Raw genomic sequence first — 19,364 nt, forward strand, 5'->3', positions numbered from 1 at the left:
AGTGCAAACTGGACTTTTCTGTCAAATGTTTGCGTGGTTGCATAGAAAGAAGTTGGTTCAATACAGATATTTCCGTATTAGATTTTAAAGTTGAATTGTGATTTGTTTATAAACATGTTATGTCATGTGTATCGAAATGGGTTGCTGATATGGTTATATACTGCTTTATCAAACCCTAAGGTGTTGTATTTCTTACATGTGGATTTTTTGTTTAATTTTAGTAACTTACCTACTGTTTAGGAGCTGATTGGTTGCAACCCCCCCCCCCCCCCCCCCCCCCCCCCCATTCAAAGCCTACAGCATCAGATTGGTGTTCGGCAGTGCCCGCACCCATGCCAAGATTGTCGCACTAAGGTGGTCTTCTAGTTAATATCCGGAGATTGGCATTGGTATCGAATGTAATGTTTTAAGTTGGGTTATAATATTCTGCATCATACTATCATAAAATGTGAAGTCGCACGTAAAAAGCAATTAATATATTCTGAAAAACTCTGATAAAAGAAATAAAAATGAACGGATTATATCTAAACTAAGAGTCCATCCATGTTGCTGATTTAGTATCATTTATGTGCCAAAATTTGCCGAATTCTTGTGTGTGTGTGTTTGTGTGTGTGTGTGGGGGGGGGGGGGGGGCGGGGGGGCGGGGGTTTCGTTAGTTGATTGAGAAAAAGGTTTGAATAAATTCCACCCCTGCACATACTGTTATTTCTTTAAGAGCGAATCTTGATCATGTAACACCGAAGACCAGATTTGAGATTTATAGGTTTTAATTGCAAAATGCACTGTAGCAAGCTATTTCATGAAAACCAATTTTGTTTGATCTTTTCCATTTTGTATGCATATGTATATATTGTTCTTAGAAGTGGCTTTATGTCGTTCCCGATTCTTTCCTCTTAGAATTGTACCACCAAGTATCTATATGTAGGATTTAATGTGAAGAAGACAAAATGTGTTAATCAATAATTATTTTTAGAAAACATGTATGAACATTTCGGCATGACCCTAGGCAATAAAAAGAGCATGCGTGCCTGATAATGTTCTAGTGAATTTAAGCATGACAACATGGAACACTGACTAACTAATTTCGATTATAATGCTCGATTCAATTTTTTCCCATTAACATGTGCAGGGGTAAGGCTACATATTGCTAAAATAGTTCTTATATTTGTTTCAGATAAGGTTATGTGTCAAACGTAGGCCATTTTCTGTCCCAGACTGACAAGCCATCAAAATATTTTTGAACGATAAGTATACTTTGTATTTTTTAAACACATACCCACAGATTTCAATTGTTCAATTTACAATGATCAAAAATATTTTATAAAGAGGCTGTTTGCCATATACAGTCTCCTATTACGCTCATATATTTTGCTTTGAGGGAATGCTGCACTCTCGGAGTACCCTCTGAAGATATCATTTATTAATTTCTGATCATAATTTTGACAAAAGGCAACCTATAGACACAAGCCATGTCTTTTCTCGGTGCTAGTTGAATCTTAACTCCCGACAAGCCGGAAAAATATATCATGAAAATTAACATTTAAAAACATTTTAAGAACCTATCCATTTTATTTAAAAAATTCATAACATTATTTTCTCATTTCAGAAGCCCACCTCGATACTGCACAACATGCACCTGGACCTACCTTGCCTTTTATCCGACATCTCGAACTCGGCAACCATCAACGCATTTATATTTGAACTGAATAAATATGTTTTCTGTGGTTTGTTTTTCGTTTTGATATTAAATAACAATGACAAAGATTATAGCAATGGCAAGAGAAATGGAATAAGATGACATATCATTATAATGGCAGATTTCGCACTCTCATATTCAGTCTTCCTAAAATGGGCTTGTAAATATATCCTTTGATATTGGCTATTTTGTGGTAACTAACGAGCTAACGAAAGTGAAATGGTTTAAAAGTTCTAAACATGTCAATCCGCATTTATAAATTATTTATATTTGGCATTCCAAATTTCATATGAATTCCTCTTATAAAAATTTGAACAGAAAAATGAGAAAGTGGAAAGAACCTTCACCAACGCTTCGTTAGTGAAATAATAAGTGAAACGTTTTACAATTCCTATTCTTAACAGAAATTACATCCTCGTTTTAAGTGGTTTCTTATTGCACGCATTTTCTTTATCAATTTCAAGACCGTTTGTCTTATTTTTTCTGCCCTTCAAAAATAGATATCCATTACTCCCATTTAAAATAAAGCATGCTCCATTTGGTGCTATCCTGTTCTTTAATTGTACAATGGTTGGATAGATTTTATTTGGTTTGCTTTTTCAACGTATTTCTTCATGTTATTTTCATGTCATTTTGATGACAAATATCTTTATACATGTAGTTTTGAGTTGAATTTTTATTTTCTCAATACTATTTGTTATATACTTTTCCCACCTGTCACCCCTCAAAGTAGTAATGGACTCACCCCACCTGTCACCCCTCAAAAGAGAAATGGACTCGCCCCACCTGTCATCCCTCAAAAGAGGAATGGACTCGCCCCACCTGTCACCCCTCAAAAACGGAATGGACTCGCCCCACCTGTCACCCCTCCAAAACAGAATGGACTCGCCCCACCTGTCACCCCTCAAAAACAGAATTGACTCGCCCCACCTGTCACCCCTCAAAGTAGTAATGGACTCGCCCTACCTGTCACCCCTCAAAAACGGAATGGACTCGCCCCACCTGTCACCCCTCAAAGTAGTAATGGACTCGCCCCACCTGTCACCCCTCAAAAACAGAATTGACTCGCCCCACCTGTCACCCCTCAACAGTGGAATGGACTCGCCCCACCTGTCACCCCTCAAAAGAGGAATGGACTCGCCCCACCTGTCACCCCTCAAAGTAGTAATGGACTCGCCCCACCTGTTACCCCTCAAAGTAGTAATGGACTCGCCCTACCTGTCACCCCTCAAAAACGGAATGGACTCGCCCCACCTGTCACCCCTCAAAGTAGTAATGGACTCGCCCCACCTGTCACCCCTCAAAAACAGAATTGACTCGCCCCACCTGTCACCCCTCAACAGTGGAATGGACTCGCCCCACCTGTCACCCCTCAAAAGAGGAATGGACTCGCCCCACCTGTCACCCCTCAAAGTAGTAATGGACTCGCCCCACCTGTCACCCCTCAAAGTAGTAATGGACTCGCCCAACCTGTCACCCCTCAACAGTGGAATGGACTTGCCCCACCTGTCACCCCTCAAAGTAGTAATGGACTCGCCCTACCTGTCACCCCTCAAAAACGGAATGGACTTGCCCCACCTGTCACCCCTCCAAAACGGAATGGACTCGCCCCACCTGTCACCCCTCAACAGTGGAATGGACTTGCCCCACCTGTCACCCCTCAAAAGAGGAATGGACTCGCCCCACCTGTCACCCCTCAAAGTAGTAATGGACCCACCCCACTTCCACATCAAATTAATGAGATTATCCCAGCGGCGATTTCTCAAATACATCATGACAAAAAAGCACTGCATTACACTTATTGTGAACTTTGAAATGAAAGTGTATTAAATATTATTAGACGACTACAATAGTTGTACAATAGTCAGTCCCACAGTATACTAAAAGTTATATTTCACAATTATCGCACTTATTACGACCTATGAAACGAAAGTGTATTACTTATTATTAGACGACCACAATAGTAGTATTATTTATTATTAGATTATTATAATAGTAGTACAATAGTCAGTCCCACAATATACTCAAAGTTTTATTTTGTGAAATGATGCACTGCATCTTACAAACTATCACAATTTTTAGAATTCGGTACAAATTAATATTACTTTTATTTCTGCATATTTGACATCAAGATTAAAACTCCTAAAAGCATATTTATTCAAGCAGTTTGTCGTCCACAAGCACCATAATGGAGCATTTACGAATGATAAGCATACCAAACTGACTTTCACAAAGTAAATTATAGTAGCAAATGATACAGTAGTTGATCGACTTAATATAGGTTTCAACTAGCGCTTAGGTGAAAAATGCACTTTTACACTTAAGTTTGAAAGCTGTGTTATTAAAATACTTTGAAAATTACGTTATGGCAATCTAAACACTGATAATTACATAAAATAATAAAGTATGACAGAAACTTATTGAGATTTTAATAGAATCATAAATCCAAATTTGTTCCAAGGGGTAATTTTAAAAAATAACCCCAAATACCTGAAGTATAAGTTGAAAACAAAAAATTGTTTGTATTATTGAAAAAGGAACACAATCGATGTAAGTACATCATTTCAGCATGATAGGTTTAAGATCATTTGAATATCACAGCAGACGCAAGCTCGTGTCCGTCCAGTTCCAAAATTAGGTCAGAGGGCCAGGCCAGCTATCGGTGCATTTTGCAGTATTTCGGCAAAGGAGATGGCAGGTCTGAAATTTAAAGACAACGTTATTAGTGACATAGTTCATATTCCTAAAGCAATAAGATTCAAACTAAAATAAAGTAAACTGAACATTGAAAGCCTTGTATTGGTGTTGAAAAAGTCGGATTGAGGCTAGCTGAACACCAAACTGCCAAATACTAATGGTACTTGAGAAGTATTACGAACATACTACTACATCAACTAAAAATTCTAGAAAAAGAAAATTGATTTATTCTTATAATACAGCTGTTGAAATTCTTCTCTGGTTAAAGCAGGTGTTTTGAAAATACTTATTTGTTCTGGTGGCACCAAACCGACAGTCTCTGGGCAACAAAAAGGGTCTTATATGATAGCAACTTTTACATTATACTTCTATTTATCGGTATTTTTAAAAGAATTTTAGAGATTATCAACTTACGCATTTTCGTAAAATCAATGAATCACCAAGACAACTGTCAAGCCCGAAGTTTAGAACATGTGAAAATATACGGATATTATTTCCTGATAAAATAAACTCGAGTAAATATGAGAAATAAGTTAACTGTAAAAAATAACATCTCAACTACAAAGAAAAGTGAGCCTGTTAGGCCTATTCAACAAAATATTGAATAAAAGAAGCACCCGGTAAACACCCATAAACAAACTTTATCCAAGGAGTTATAACTCCTTGTTTTATCAAACTGGATTCACAAAGTTCACGAAGTATGCAAATTACTCTGGTGATAGATGTACATACCATGGAATTGTGCACGTACGACGTAACTTGTTTTCATTCTTATACGCTATTATTCCTTACTTGTTGAGGAAATGCTACTCACAAGGCATATTCGTATATCAACGCTGAATGAAATATTCTGCGACGCGACTTCGCCACACTTAGGCTATCCTGCGTCCTCTTCTTACAGACTCCAGCCGTCAAATGACTATTCTGGAAGACATCTCATGTTGCACGGAGCGATCATGCACTGTTATGTTAATTATACTATGGCTGGCGTTTCGGACAATGTATTTTGGGTACAAGCTTGCCTGTATTTTCATACGCTTCGGTGCGTTCATCCTATGGTTCAAAGCGCTAGCCGTGGCATACGTCAGTTACAACTACTCATCGTCCACTGTATGTGCATCAATATAATTAGGCTCTTGTATGTTGCATACAGAGAGCATACAGAGCACACCTATTACTGATAACAGGGATGGTGCATTTTGATTGGGGAGTTGTTTGTAATAATTCTCACAGGAAAGGCGCATCTACCAGTGCTTTTAAAATCTTACAGACGAATTGACAAGATTATAGCTTATGATAGACGGAGCTTATTTCATCATTACTGCCTCAAGTTCCCTCATTGCAGAATACGCTAATGCCGTATACCTTACCCACTCAACACTTGACGGAATGCCATTGGTTTAGACAGAATCAGTAAATATTGCAGACACAAATCTGCTTTGTGTGGATTTGTGTGGGGAGGGGCATTTTGATAAAAAAAATTTCTTTGGGATTATTTTTCTGCTTTTTGCCTTAAATCTTTGGTTGAGGCAAAACAGTAATATAAACAAAGCCTGGTTCAACATGGTTGAAGGTTCCAATCTAAAATCAAATATATGAATACATAAGCGGTCTTTTCTGATGAATCTTAACCCATACATGGTACAAACAACACGTTAGGTTTATCACACAAAACATTTATTGAAAACAATCTTTAGGATTCAAAAATGCAATAAATTACTTGAAATAGAATTCCTTCAATAACAATCAATTTTTGAACACGCCCATGATGCAACAACTGATACAAGTTCACATATAAATACACTAACAATAATTACTATCAAAACAAGTTTAAAAGCTAAAATGTGGAGCCTAAGATACATACTATATTATAAAATACTAAAGAGTTTTTGAACAGTAATATAAAAAATATAAAAAAAAAACAGGACTATGGTACGTGGTTCCATGGTACCAGAAATGATAGGTACAGTATGGCACCAAACCATTGTAGGTACAGGACCATAGGTACCTCAAATCCACTAATCTACAGCAAAATATTGGCTAAATTGACAGTCTTCCAGTGACAGTAAAACTGCCATTGATATCTGACTTCATTTGACTACATGGTAGCTACGGTTTAGAACTGCTTCACATTGAATGAAGGCAATGGATAGTCAGTGTTTCAGTCACTCCTGGCCATCTCACCCATCTAATGGACAATTCCATTAAAAAAATTTGCTCTGTAAATTTGCATGCACATTAAAAGCAGATTTAAATGGACTGAAAAGCCTCATTTTCAAAATAATTGACACAGATTCCAAGTATTCTTCTACAAACATTACAGCCAAAAGTATCTCACGATTTAAAAATATAATACCAAATATGGTTACAAAAATCTTGTAAGAAACCAGAAGCTAATAGTTGACTTCTAACCATGTGTGGTAAAAATTCCACACGGCATTTTCAACCAATTAATATAACTAACTGGTTCTCATGAAGGGTCTCAAGCCTTCGATAAAAGTTGCAAAATTAATGCTGCCAAAATATCTTTATGCTGAACTGATAAACAAATTGCATGAAGCCTTAAAGGACTGATACAACACGATTGCAAAGTCCAATCATGGCACTAACACGTATGGGGATTCTACTATGATCTATGACCCTATGTTGACTCCAATTTAAGCTTTGACCTAGATCTATAATGAACTTGACCCATGTAATTTTACTCTTGTCAGTTCATCTATCTTGCCTGTCATCAAATTCATAGGGGAATATTTTTGTGACCTCTCCCATTCCCTTGGTTTTTCCATCTCGAAACAGGAGTCTTGACCCCTCCACAATATATTCCGGTTGCTTGATGAATCTGAATCTTACTTGGGCCTTTTCATTGGTTTGCAGACACTCCTGTCAATACACAAGGAAACAATAGTAAGTGGTATTAACCTTGACAATTTTCTTTCTGTATTCAGTTTTTTTTTTTACATTTATGTATGGCAATTTTCACTGTACTGCATTTATGACATTTCTGACCGACACAAAGCATGTTAGAATTGGTAAATATCAGCATGTCATCTAGAATTTTAAAGATCTTGATAGTAACCGAGTACCATCTAAAAGAAATATAACAATTGAAGTGACATATTCTCAAGTGGAAACCTACTCACCTTGTTCATCCACTCTAAGATAGCAGTCTGGCAAACATTCCCTATGTGGACTGTGGTCTGGAAGCCTTTACTAATGCTCTTTGAGTGGAACAGCAAATATATGCTGGCCTCAAAACAGGTGCTTGATACTGGCTCACAGTGACGATCTACTAGGACCATTCCCTAACATAAACAATTTACATAATAGGTACCAAAATGTTTGTGTAAGTTTACCATGTAAGTCAATCATGTCTCAAATTTAGAACACAATAACATTAATTAATATTAACATCACCAAATGCAAAAAAAAACTCCAAAAATAATGCAAGTATACAGCTTTTTTAGATCAATCATAAGATTTATTCTATAATTTTCAAGTGACCATACCGACTACCATCTATTCTGTATTTTCAATAAAAAGTACTTAAATACACGACAGATGTAACTGCTAGTTGTCAATACATAACTATGTACACCTACCTTTCGTATACTAAATGGACAGTGTCCAAGTGACAGAGTAGCTGTTTGACCAGCCTGGACAAGGCGGCAAGGGAGGCGGTTTCTATGCAGGGAGTGGATAAACACTTCCTTAAAGTGACCATTGTCTGTTGGTCCTGCTAACAATTTCTCACCTTCCTTGATACAACCCCTAGAAAAATTATTAAATTTATTTAGTCTTTTTGGCTTCTTTACATCTCTCTATAAAATGTGACAAATTCCCTGTCAAAGGCATTAGTGTGAATACCGACTTTCTCTTCTGAGACCAAGATATTTAGTGAAGTACACATCATGTGACCACCAAATAATGTGTTCCAAAAAATCAGCACTATAAGTTTACAAATAAATAAATAAATAAATAAATAAATAAATAAATAAAATTCAGTCACTGTCATCTGTATCGCCAATAAAATATTTCCTTACCTTACAAGGGTCCCCCCAACCACCGTCCCAACCTCTGGCACTGTGTAGACTTCGTCAACCTGAGGAAGAAAAAGGTATCTTCTTAAATGATATTTCATTACAGCAAGTAAATCAAAAGACAACTCTTACATCAACCTGACCTATTAAGTTCAGGTCTGACCTTGAAAAACAAGTAAAACTTTTTGGATTTTTAAAGCTATGTTTTCAGTCATATTACTACATTTTTGAAAAATCTATACTTAAAACTATAAAAACTGATAACACAACTTATTTAATAATTGATGTGCAGCAAAATATAAATGCATCTAACAACACAAACAACAACTTTACAATCAGACTTTACAAGGTAGAAATACAAAGTGTTTCTACCACTATGTATGTTAGTCAAGTAGTTGTATTTTACATAAAATAAGCTGCTTAAATCTATTTCTGGACCTCCAAAGTTGTCTAGTTGACAATGTTATTTCTCCCTCTCAGTACTCCAGGCGATGTCTCCAAGAGGGCGAACAATGCCATCAATTAGACAAATTTGTATGCCCAGAAATAGAATTCAATAGTATATTCTATATAAAGTGTATCTGATTTATAGCACTTAACTGGTGGTGGTATCAAAACCAGTGAACTCACCATGTGCAGAGCAGGTTCCTGGAGCAAGTGCTCCCTGGATTTGGCACTGTGAAGTGGTGGCAAGACATTGAGAAACTTGAGAAGTATGTTGATGTTCTTTCCACTGACACTGGATAACTGGAAGATGGGGGCAATCCTGAAAGAAAAATATCAGTGTCACAAACCCCTTAAGAAAATAATTATTTTTCCATTTCTAAATGCAGTGATAGCTACATTTTAATTGTAAAAAAACAATACTATGGATAACATATGAAGCTGAAAAAATCAATCCAATTTGCATTCAAAAATGGTTAATAAATATAGTCTTTACTTTAATCCATAAATTAACAAATAAACCCCTATTATGATATATATCAGCCGTACTACAGTTCTAGAATGTTACATGTTACAGTAGGAATAAATAGGAATCTTACTCATTGGAGTTAAACCTGGTGGCTGCAACCATGGCATCATCTTCTGTTTCCACACGGAATGGGATCTTATTACACCCAGGTGACTTCAGCAAGCGTTCAAGGTGTGTTATAGTGCGCTCAATGTAAGTGGGGCGACTCATGTCTATTTTACTTATAACGTAAAACACCGGGACATCCACTGCTAAGGCAAGACCAAGATGTTCTTTTGTAGTACCGGCTTGAAAAATTGAAATAAGAATTGAGAGTTTAATATCAAGTGAAGGATATTATAGTTCTTCATAACTTCATAATTAATATTGGACATGTGAAAATATACTGCTTTTTATCTACAGAGTACTATATCAACTCATCAATTTTTTCTTCTTTATGGCAGCCTTAAGATTTCATTAGGAATGCACACATTGAGAAAAGCAATGTCTCCCAAAAATTTTTTGTTTTTCAAAATTATACACATTGTACCAGCAACTGACTGGGTATCACAAACATTGTAACCAGTATCCACATAAATGGTTTTATTTAGAAAAATGCATAAAAAGACAACAGGACTTTATAAATTCGGCTGTACATACCTATGCCAGTATTGGCACTAATAACAAGCATGGCGAAGTCGGGGGCATAGCCAGTGAGACCAAATATCGTTGTCTTCAGGTATTTGTGATGTCCTGCCAAATCTATCATGGTTATTAGCTTGCTGGAGTTCTCACAAATTTCTTCTATACTACGAGATTCACTATAGTTGACCACCTGGGGAAGGAGAAAAAATTACATGTAACTTTGTATGGTATGTAATCATGCTTGGAGTTCAAAGGTTGTGACAAAAAATTCCCATAGACAGACACGAGTCACCTTTTTTGTCCTAAGGGTTTGTAAGCTATGAACTTACCAGATTTAGGTTAGCACATTATTAAGAGGAAGATACAGTAAACTCATCCAAGTACAGTACCCACAACATTTTAACAACTCTTTTTATCATAGATTTGCTTTAAAAACTAACAGGAGCAAGGAACGCAGCACTTGAACAAATTTATTTTACAGATTGTTGCAGTTCCTTTTCATTCTCACCTCTCCATTGTTTGTAAAACCCAAAATCTCATGGCTAATACTAGATGTCCTGCCAGACTGAATCTCATGCAAATGTCTGAACAAGTTGAGACGTGCCCGGCCATGCCCATTGTCCAGTTCTCCCTGTGTAAGCACTCCTAGCAGAGTGCTCTTTCCGGCATCTGCATTCCCTAGCACTGCCAGTCTCACATCTATAAACTGAAAGGCAAATAGAATTGTGTTAGGAATTACAATGAGGTAATTGTGTCGGGTGTGACAAGAGATAATTGCAATAAGTGTGACACTTAAATAATTGGCTTTAAAAAGGAGTGTGTGCCTGTGTTTGTTTGCATGCTTTCATCCTATTAAGCATGTTTAGGACATAGGAGGTTACAATTATCACAAATCTACATACTAGTATAGTGTTGTCTAATAGCTATTAAGTGAACTGGTATGTCCCATGTTTACGTACCTGTTGGTCATCTGGGACTTTCCTGACCAGAACCTCTGCTGCACGCCTGCATACAGCAGTTGATTCATCTTCTATCGTGCGATCACGAAGGAGTGTGATACTAGCACCAAGTCTAGAATAGAAATCACATAGTATCTAAATTTATATTGTTAATTTGTTACCAACTAAGCTGTGAAATGCAGATTTTGAAAATAAAGAAAATGAAAGTTTATTGTGAACAAAATTCACTTTCTTGTGAAATTGGGAAAAAAATAATACATCAGCACAAGCCTCGTAAGGTAATAACTCACCCTCCTGTATCAAAGATTCAAGTGACAATCAAGTGAGGAAAAATTTTATATCACCTCTTTTACTATGTAGTTTGCTTCATATTTTTAGTAACTAAACTTACTTGTCAGCCATCCGAGTCAAGGTTTCCATGGAAGCTGTCATTTCCTCCTCCGTAAGTCCAGCTAACATCCCACTGTCCTCTACTCCTATCTCGTATATTGCTTCCCCCTCTCCCTCTGCCAGCCTCCATTTCATCTGAGTGACCAAATGCTCAAATCTGCTTACTGATGGGTTCACTAGTTTCAACTTGAGACAGATAAGAGGCACAGTAATAAAAGTCTCAACTTTCACCTTACTTTAATTTTAGGATCAAAGGTTTATTTTGATGAACTACTATACAATACTACACACAATCACAAAAAGTGTATCAAAGCAGTTAAAATTAAAACAGACTTCTCTTCTTCAGTAACTCATTAATTTCTTGTTTAATGCAATTAAAAAACATTTTGTCCAAATATCATTATACATGGGTTGTACATGACTTCATGTTTAGTGTCTTTCTCAAAATTGTGAACCTTGTTTTACTCAGGGGCAGATCCACAGTTATTTACTGACAGTCTTCCAAATTATCTATGTTGATTCATCCTCCAATTTTGACCGTCTTCCAACAGAAAAAATAGATACCCGTCAATGTAAACTTGAAAATCTGACCGTCTTCCGGAAGACCCAGAAGACGACCTAAATCCGCCCCTGTTACTAGTAGATATTTGCAATCATATTCTCACCTTATATTCAACATTCCCTTCTTCAATCTGAAAAATAAATAAATGAAAAAATTCAGGCCATTTAAAATACTGATAGTATGAAAAAGATGTCAAGTAACTATATTACACTAAAATATTTGGATGTTCTTCTGTTTGGAGTGTAGTGACTGGCAGGGGGAGATCCAGGCTCAACAGCCAAGTAGGAGAGCACTCACATGGTGTATGATGGTGAACAAGTGTCCTGGTTTCAATTCCCAGTCAAGTTAGGCATTGTCCCCCCAAAACACTACAGTATTTTAAAGCATTCAAAATGAAACATTTAGAGAAAATTAAAAATATGACTTGTAAACTCTTTTAAGTGGGCAAATAATAATAATAAAATCAAATAAGATAAAATATTGATTTAGAATTTATGGCTATCATAAAAAAACATCCACTGCGTTTGTCAAGCAGGTTTGGGTGTAGCTGGTTCCGTGTACGGTAAATGATAAGGTAATGGTTGTCTATGACATTAATCATGTCGGGGCTTGTCCAACAAACTTGCTGATCAACGAAAATTATGTTTACATACACTGTATACAGTATGTATTGAGCTCCGTAAAAATCAAAACCTTTCAATGACTTTGTGCACGATTCGAGAATTACATCCTGATTGAAAATGCTATATAAACTTTTTCAATTATGAAACTGAGTCTTTTAAAGTGAGGCAGATTGCATGACACAAATTTGACAGGAGTACAACTTGCACGGTAACTTACCTCCGGCGGGAGAGCAGCTGGTAAAACATTTTCGTCCGTGGTGTTGGGATCGAATAGTGCTATACTATGCTCCATGACAAAGCTTCCATCCTACGAAACGCCTCCAGTTGTTATGGGGCTCGTTTATCTCCAGACCCCTTCACACACACTTGCACAAAACTGACGAAATGTTTGTAAACTCAGCTGCAATCGTTGGCATATCACCTGTGAAGTGTCCCGGATGTTGATAATTAACAAGACAAGCCACCATGACGGCTGGTTTATCGTTGATTTATACCACAAAGGTGGGAAAGTAACATTATACACCAATGTCAAAACTTTTTTAGAATGCAGAATTATGAAATGTAAGTCCGCCCTATATAAAATTAGTTCCATAGCGTCAGATGACCCACTTTATTAACGCTTGGAGGTGCTGCCATCTCTCATGTTCCATGAAAATAACTTTGTGCTTGCCTGACTGGTGTCCCATTCTTGTTACAAAAGAGCTTTTCAGAATTGTGCCCTGTTATTAAAACCAAATCGACTCAATTACACACACAAAAATAAATAAATAATATTTTTTAAAATAAATAAAAATAAAATACTACACAAGAAAATATGAATTAAGCATGAAGTTCTGATTTATTTCTATATCATGGAAGGCCACTAAATTGTGAGCAAGTTTAACTCCAACCTGGAGAAACAATGATGATGATGTCAAGATGCATAACACACATAAAACAATCCAATAGTACTGCAGGTCAAGTCAGGTCCGGTTATGTCATAATATGTTCTTCCAGCATAGGAACAATTTTCCACTGCATCACTTATATAATATGGTACAATATAAAGCTTTTGGCCATTGGGCATTCAACCTTTCAGTGAAATGTGCAAATGTCTCAATAGTTTTTCGCAATATGGGCATCCATTAGTAAACGAGAATATCATTCTCCCCAGTTTTACTTAAAGGAAACAAAACTTGACCTCTGACCTCTCAAAACAAGACAAAAAGCCTGATTCAAGTTGCCCATTTTCTTAACAGTTTCACCACAAAAAGCTAAGATTTTTTGTTCAAAAACTAGCAAGCTGAATACTTCAATTCCATCATTGTTTTAACCAATTGTATCATTTTAGTAACATATTCACATATCTTATAATCAGATTACTAAATTTAAATTTCTTTTTTTATAGGAAACTGCCACACCCATGAAGATACCCATTGTAAATAACCTTTTCCTGCCTGACCATCTAACACTAATGAGCACTTCATACTGTATCAATATTGTCACTAATGGTGGACAGTAGCTTGCTGGTGGGGTGGGATATAATATTTTACAAAAAGAAAAATAAATGATATACAAAAAGAATACACATGTTCACTATTATTCACAAGTGAAGATCAGCTGCATTCAGTCTATAATAATCCAGGATATAATAATCATGCACTGATGGCTAAGTTTTGTAATCAATGATATCAAAAGGATATTTAAGAGATAATGTCTTTGCAGTGTACAGTTTTATCTCTATTTCTATGTCCAACATATGAGTGACAATGCATGCATACTATTTTAACACATTTAACTGATCCAACTAAAAAGAACACGTTTGTTACAAAACAGAAATAAATTATTATAAATCTACAGGATGAAAATGATAGCTAACTGCAAATGATGAGCTGAAATGAACATAAAAGGGGTGGGAGAAACGAAACGAGGGGGAGATGTTAATGTGACTTATTGTTGTGAATTTAAGGAAACTGAAACCCACTTGCCTTCATAAACATTTCAATGAAAAGCTGATGCTACAAATGAAAAAAATGTCAAAAAGCGTGTGTTTTCTATTAACAGGTAAAGTTAATGTGCCATCCTTATCACAGAATTTTTAACTAGGAAGCAACTGAATTGTATTATTAACATTAAACTGGATGACTGTGGAGATATTTTGGCATATGAGAAGGTGCTGGCTAGCTGCCCCGGCACAATGGGCATAACAAAATACAAGGAAGTAATATTCTCATTTCTTTGTCAAAGACATTATTTTTTACATTTAAAAGACCCAGAGGTATGCTTTAGGATTATAATCTAGAGTACAACTTGAAAAAAATCTTGTTTAAGCTACAAAGATTTGAATATCAATTTGTATAACAAAAGTGTCCAAAAACTGGAAAAAAAGTGTAATCCAAGTGGTGAGAATGTTGTCATGGTTATCATAAAAAAATTTACAATATGCAACAAAACAATATCGTCTTGAAAAATTGTGACATTTTCATTGTGATCACTGTCACATCTAACACACTTCATTTTCCTCTTTTGACAAATACCACATTAATTGTGACAATCACCATCACACTTACTCCTAACCTGGTGTACACCAGCGTATCTTTATGACAATGCTAATGAACTAAAAAAAAAATACAACCATTTCAGAGACCAACTTGTAAAAGAAAAATGTAACACCTTATTTTCTTTTGTAAAGTTCTTCCATGCTAGAATGAGCAAAAGGTCGCCATCCACTAAACATAACACCACCATGCCAAGTGGTACAGACAGTTCCACAGATTAATGCAGCACATAGCCTGCTATTTCAAATAACACATGAAAAATTCCTCTCCAACGCCACAGTGGTCTTGCATAAAAAACGACTGGCTATATATCAGATGATATATATATGTATATGTATTCATATAGATATAAAGGTCAAGATCTGAAGATGTATAGATCGGGAGTAATGTCCCAATCCTATGGCCCATCAATATAATTTCTGGGCACTGCACAATGTTTGTGCAGTCAGCTAGTGTAAATGTTCAAGGTAACAGAGTTCAAAGTCTATTTCTTCTTGGGTTGTGTGGCACCTCTAGGTGGCGTGACAGGTCGTCCTGAGTTTAACCCTCCATACTGGTACTTGGCCTTCTTCTCTGAAGGTTTCAATATCTGATACAAAAGTAAAATTTGGAGTTTAGAATAAAAAATGTGGAGACCTCAAGCAAGTGCTTTCTTTTCTATTTTTTTTTTTTTTTTTTCAAACTTGAAAGATGCAAGTATTTTATTTAAAGAAGAAAACAGTTCTCATAGTAAATCATTATGGTCAAAACTTCAAAATTCTAACACAATCTTATCAGGCACTGTCATTATCACCCCTAAAACAATCCTACCAAATATTAACACACTTGTACTGTCACACCCAACACAATCTCTTCAAGCAAACTCGCATTCTCATACCTAACACATTATTATCAAGTATACATACCTGGAAGGAGCACATGAGTGTTTCATCTACAGACATCATTCCTCCTGCATTGTCAAACTCCCCACAGTAGTTGGGGGCTGAAAACAGGGTCACCAGCTGTCTCTTGGCAAAAAATTCATATCCATCTTCAACAACCTGTTTGATATAAATATAATGTCTGTGTTAAAATGTCAAGGGATAAAATGCAAAAACTAAGGGTGAGTTAAGGAAACAGGTATCTTAAAAATTGCTAATATTATATAAAACATTTTGTTTTTTTAATGCAAATTGAAAAGGTGAATTAAATTTTTTTCAGATCTTATAATTAATGACACAATAGCTGACAACCTTATATCATCTTACGGGCAATGCTGAATAAAACATAAATGTTTATAGGAACACTTCATCCTTACACAGAACTAATGATAAAAGAAAAATTTCCATACTGCTTAATTGCTTTATGTGTAAAAAAAGAAACCTCAAAAATATTTAATATACTAGAAAAAATGTCACTGTTGAGTGCTGTCCCAGTTTTATACAGTTCTTACCTGATGTGCCCTGCAGATCAAATCAAGATCGTGTCTGTTAAGAAATTTACTGACAACATCTCCCCCAAATGTGAAAGATACTCCTCTGTCATTCTCCCCCCACCCTTGGACGTCTTTATCTGGGTCAGACCATAAGAGATCACACAGTAAACCTGTGTCTGGTACGTCTGTTGGTCTCATTATTCGTCGGATTTGTTCCATGGACTGCAAGTCTGGTGATAAACCTGTGGGAGACAGTAATAATGCAATCTAAAAGAAACATGACTTTTTTTTTTTTTTTTTTTTTTGAAAATTAAGCCAATGATACATTGAGGAATTTATAATATAAACTCTTATGAAGTTATGACATGTTAAAATCACCAACAACTGACCCTCTCTCTCTCTCTTTCTCTCTCTCTCACACACACACACACACTTAATCTCTTCAACCTGTTGATTTTGTTTTACTTACCTCCATGACAACAAAATATTTTTTCATCTATAATGGCAGCTATAGGTAAGCAATTGAAGCAGTCTGTGAATGTCTTCCATAGCTTGATGTTAAACCTTCGTTTACCTATCAAAGGAAAAATGATGTTGAATATTTATATTTTTTTGGCGCATTAATTTTATTTTTAATAAATATTGCTATAATATCCTATTTTTTCTATAACGTAAATGTCAATCTAAAAATGTTATGGAATGAGTCAAAGTTTTATTGCTGGTGCAAATTGGAGAAAATATCTCAATACAAGTAACACATGCATCGTGACAATGTAAATACATAAATACCCCTGATTTTGCCAACTGTTTAATCAATTACCCTCATAAAGTTTCTAATACTTACATTCATCATAAAATCCATAAATTCGATTGATGCTTGCACATTCATGGTTGCCACGTAATAAAAAGAAGTTTTCAGGGTATTTGATTTTATAGGCCAGTAACAGGCAAATAGTTTCCAGCGACTGCTTTCCTCTGTCAACATAGTCACCCAGAAATAAGTAATTGGCCTCTGGAGGGAATCCCCCGTATTCAAAAAGGCGCAGCAGGTCTGTGTATTGCCCATGTATGTCACCTGAAATTGGTATCTTATAATATAAAATACATCTGAACTCAGGTAAAATGCTGCCTTGTTTTGGTGGTAAAAGGGAATTTATTATATTTCTATGAGTTGTTTACAATGTTCATATTGTAACATATGAACTTTATATGAAGAGTTTTTATCCCCTTAATTATTCTAGGACAATTTTTCCTTAATTTTTGGAGGTTTGTTATTCAAGGATAGTGTTCACATGTAGACTAACTATGGAAATAAATCAAAAGATATCACTATAGTATTCACTGTGGGGCTCCCATAATCTATCCATCTCATGATCTGGGGACATCAATTAAGATATATATAAATTAGTCCTCGTGTGACCATGACCAAGATAAAAAGTTTACTCACCACATATTTTCAGAGGTGCCTCTAATTCTAGCAGAATCGGTTGGCTTAGAAAGATTTCTCTGGATTTAAGGCACAATCCTCTCACTTCTGCTTCTGTCATCTGGACTGTCTTTCCTGGACGACATCCTCGAACTAAAAAGTTTCAAAACAGACATGAAAAAAATTATGTCAAATTTAATTTAAGCTTAAGTGGTATATGATTAACATAGAATTTTAACATTTATGCTATGATATCAAAGTTTGCTATCATATATTGATTAGAACAAACACTTCAAGTTTTAGCTTAGCATGCCCATAGGCAGGGGAAGGGGTTTGGAATAGCTGCTCTTTTGACTAGAAAAGTCCACGTTTCATCAACATTTGGTCTAGGTTCCATGCTTCTTTCCCAAGGTGGGACAAATGTGTGGGTTTGATCAGCTGGTTATGACAGTTGACTTATGAGGACCAACTTTTGACAAATGGCTACAGACCTGGCAAAGCAATACTGAGAACTTCTCCATTTCTGTTCAACCATAAATAGGCTTACCGATAGGCACATCTGACCTGTTGCCATATATAGCTCTTTCACTGTCAGAAATAAAACATTAAAAAAAAAAGCCGGAACGGCATGTTTACAGAATAGATGGTTACGATACCAGCAATGCCGTTTAGAAACTCCGACTGAAGTATTGTAGTGATGTTGGAAATTCAAATATTTTACAGCATATTAACTCGATAGGTGATAATCCCCTACTAGTACTGCAGATATTAAACCGTGATCGGGCACCCGCCCAACTTAGTTGCACACATTCAATTCCAGGGCAACGTAAAAACACTTATATAGAAGGAATTGGGCTTAAAATATGAAAGAGAAAAGGACTTAAACATCAACCAAATACTTCATCTCACTCAAACTTAACACATCTAAACACATATTGCATCAGCAGCAAGATAATTTTACCTTCTAATAAGCGGGAAATAAGACTGTCAACATTCAACTCGCTGTCAGCCATTTTGAACTAAAGCTGACGTCACACGTGTTCTTTAGTGCCGCCCTCTAGGGTTCAATGTTAGCACGAACATTGCTTGACACGTAGGCGTGGGGGCCGGGGAGGGGTCAGTCCCCCACTTATTAAACGACGTCAGTATGAGAAGGGACAGGTCTAAGTGGACCCCCCCTTCCCGTCGCTATTTGATTTTATTTTACTCTATAAAATTTTATTATTTTTTATTTCGTTGTCTTATGTTATTTATTTATTTATTATTTTTCATTTTATTATTTTTCTTATTTTTAATGGTTAGCCGGCTGAACATAGTCAACATGCACATAATAAGATTTGTTTCTTGTGCATCTGTGACACTGTACGGGCGGTTCATGTGCGCGTGTTTTAAAGTTAGGATGTTTATTTTTCATGAGAATTCC

General features: G+C 36.0%; 2 protein-coding genes and 1 long non-coding RNA gene across 3 annotated transcripts; all 3 read right to left on the bottom strand.

Moving 5' to 3' along the window:
- Window positions 1-3,836: 3,836 nt before the first annotated feature.
- Window positions 3,837-5,116, bottom strand: LOC147763717 (uncharacterized). Its single transcript, XR_015332865.1, has 2 exons — window positions 4,808-5,116; window positions 3,837-4,396 (listed from the first exon to the last, which is right to left on the bottom strand). It is a non-coding gene; the product is annotated as an uncharacterized LOC147763717 (long non-coding RNA).
- Window positions 5,117-6,048: 932 nt separating this feature from the next.
- On the bottom strand, window positions 6,049-13,015 carry LOC106159587 (GTP-binding protein 2). Its single transcript, XM_013535900.2, has 12 exons — window positions 12,782-13,015; window positions 12,045-12,071; window positions 11,381-11,565; window positions 10,990-11,101; window positions 10,539-10,736; window positions 10,046-10,220; window positions 9,477-9,693; window positions 9,064-9,199; window positions 8,437-8,495; window positions 7,996-8,164; window positions 7,537-7,698; window positions 6,049-7,276 (listed from the first exon to the last, which is right to left on the bottom strand). Exons 1-12 carry the CDS (start codon window positions 12,854-12,856, stop codon window positions 7,109-7,111), a joined length of 1,683 nt encoding a protein of 560 aa, XP_013391354.1. The 5' UTR covers window positions 12,857-13,015; the 3' UTR covers window positions 6,049-7,108.
- A 368-nt stretch (window positions 13,016-13,383) lies between these two features.
- Window positions 13,384-19,016, bottom strand: LOC106159586 (serine/threonine-protein phosphatase PP1-beta catalytic subunit). Its single transcript, XM_013535899.2, has 7 exons — window positions 18,903-19,016; window positions 17,963-18,094; window positions 17,360-17,590; window positions 16,985-17,089; window positions 16,534-16,757; window positions 16,007-16,141; window positions 13,384-15,690 (listed from the first exon to the last, which is right to left on the bottom strand). The coding sequence occupies exons 1-7, from the start codon at window positions 18,952-18,954 to the stop codon at window positions 15,586-15,588; spliced, it is 984 nt and encodes a 327-aa protein (XP_013391353.1). The 5' UTR covers window positions 18,955-19,016; the 3' UTR covers window positions 13,384-15,585.
- Between the last annotated feature and the right edge of the window lie 348 nt (window positions 19,017-19,364).

Source organism: Lingula anatina, chromosome 2 (genome assembly GCF_051362555.1).
Source record: "Lingula anatina isolate TDL-2025a chromosome 2, LinAna3.0, whole genome shotgun sequence".
Taxonomy (NCBI): domain Eukaryota; kingdom Metazoa; phylum Brachiopoda; class Lingulata; order Lingulida; family Lingulidae; genus Lingula; species Lingula anatina.

Bases quoted from the DNA above. Each gene is read 5' to 3' on its own strand.
- LOC106159587 (XM_013535900.2), bottom strand. From the start codon at position 12,856: ATGGAGCATAGTATAGCACTATTCGATCCCAACACCACGGACGAAAAT. The intron at 11,102-11,380 runs GTAAGTTTAGTT...TTTCTATTCTAG, and splicing joins TTGACTCGGATGGCTGACAA to ACTTGGTGCTAGTATCACAC. The intron at 7,277-7,536 runs GTGAGTAGGTTT...GTGTATTGACAG, and splicing joins TCTTAGAGTGGATGAACAAG to GAGTGTCTGCAAACCAATGA.
- LOC106159586 (XM_013535899.2), bottom strand. From the start codon at position 18,954: ATGGCTGACAGCGAGTTGAATGTTGACAGTCTTATTTCCCGCTTATTA. The intron at 17,090-17,359 runs GTAAGTATTAGA...TTCCTTTGATAG, and splicing joins TTATGGATTTTATGATGAAT to GTAAACGAAGGTTTAACATC. The intron at 16,758-16,984 runs GTAAGTAAAACA...TGTCTCCCACAG, and splicing joins AATATTTTGTTGTCATGGAG to GTTTATCACCAGACTTGCAG.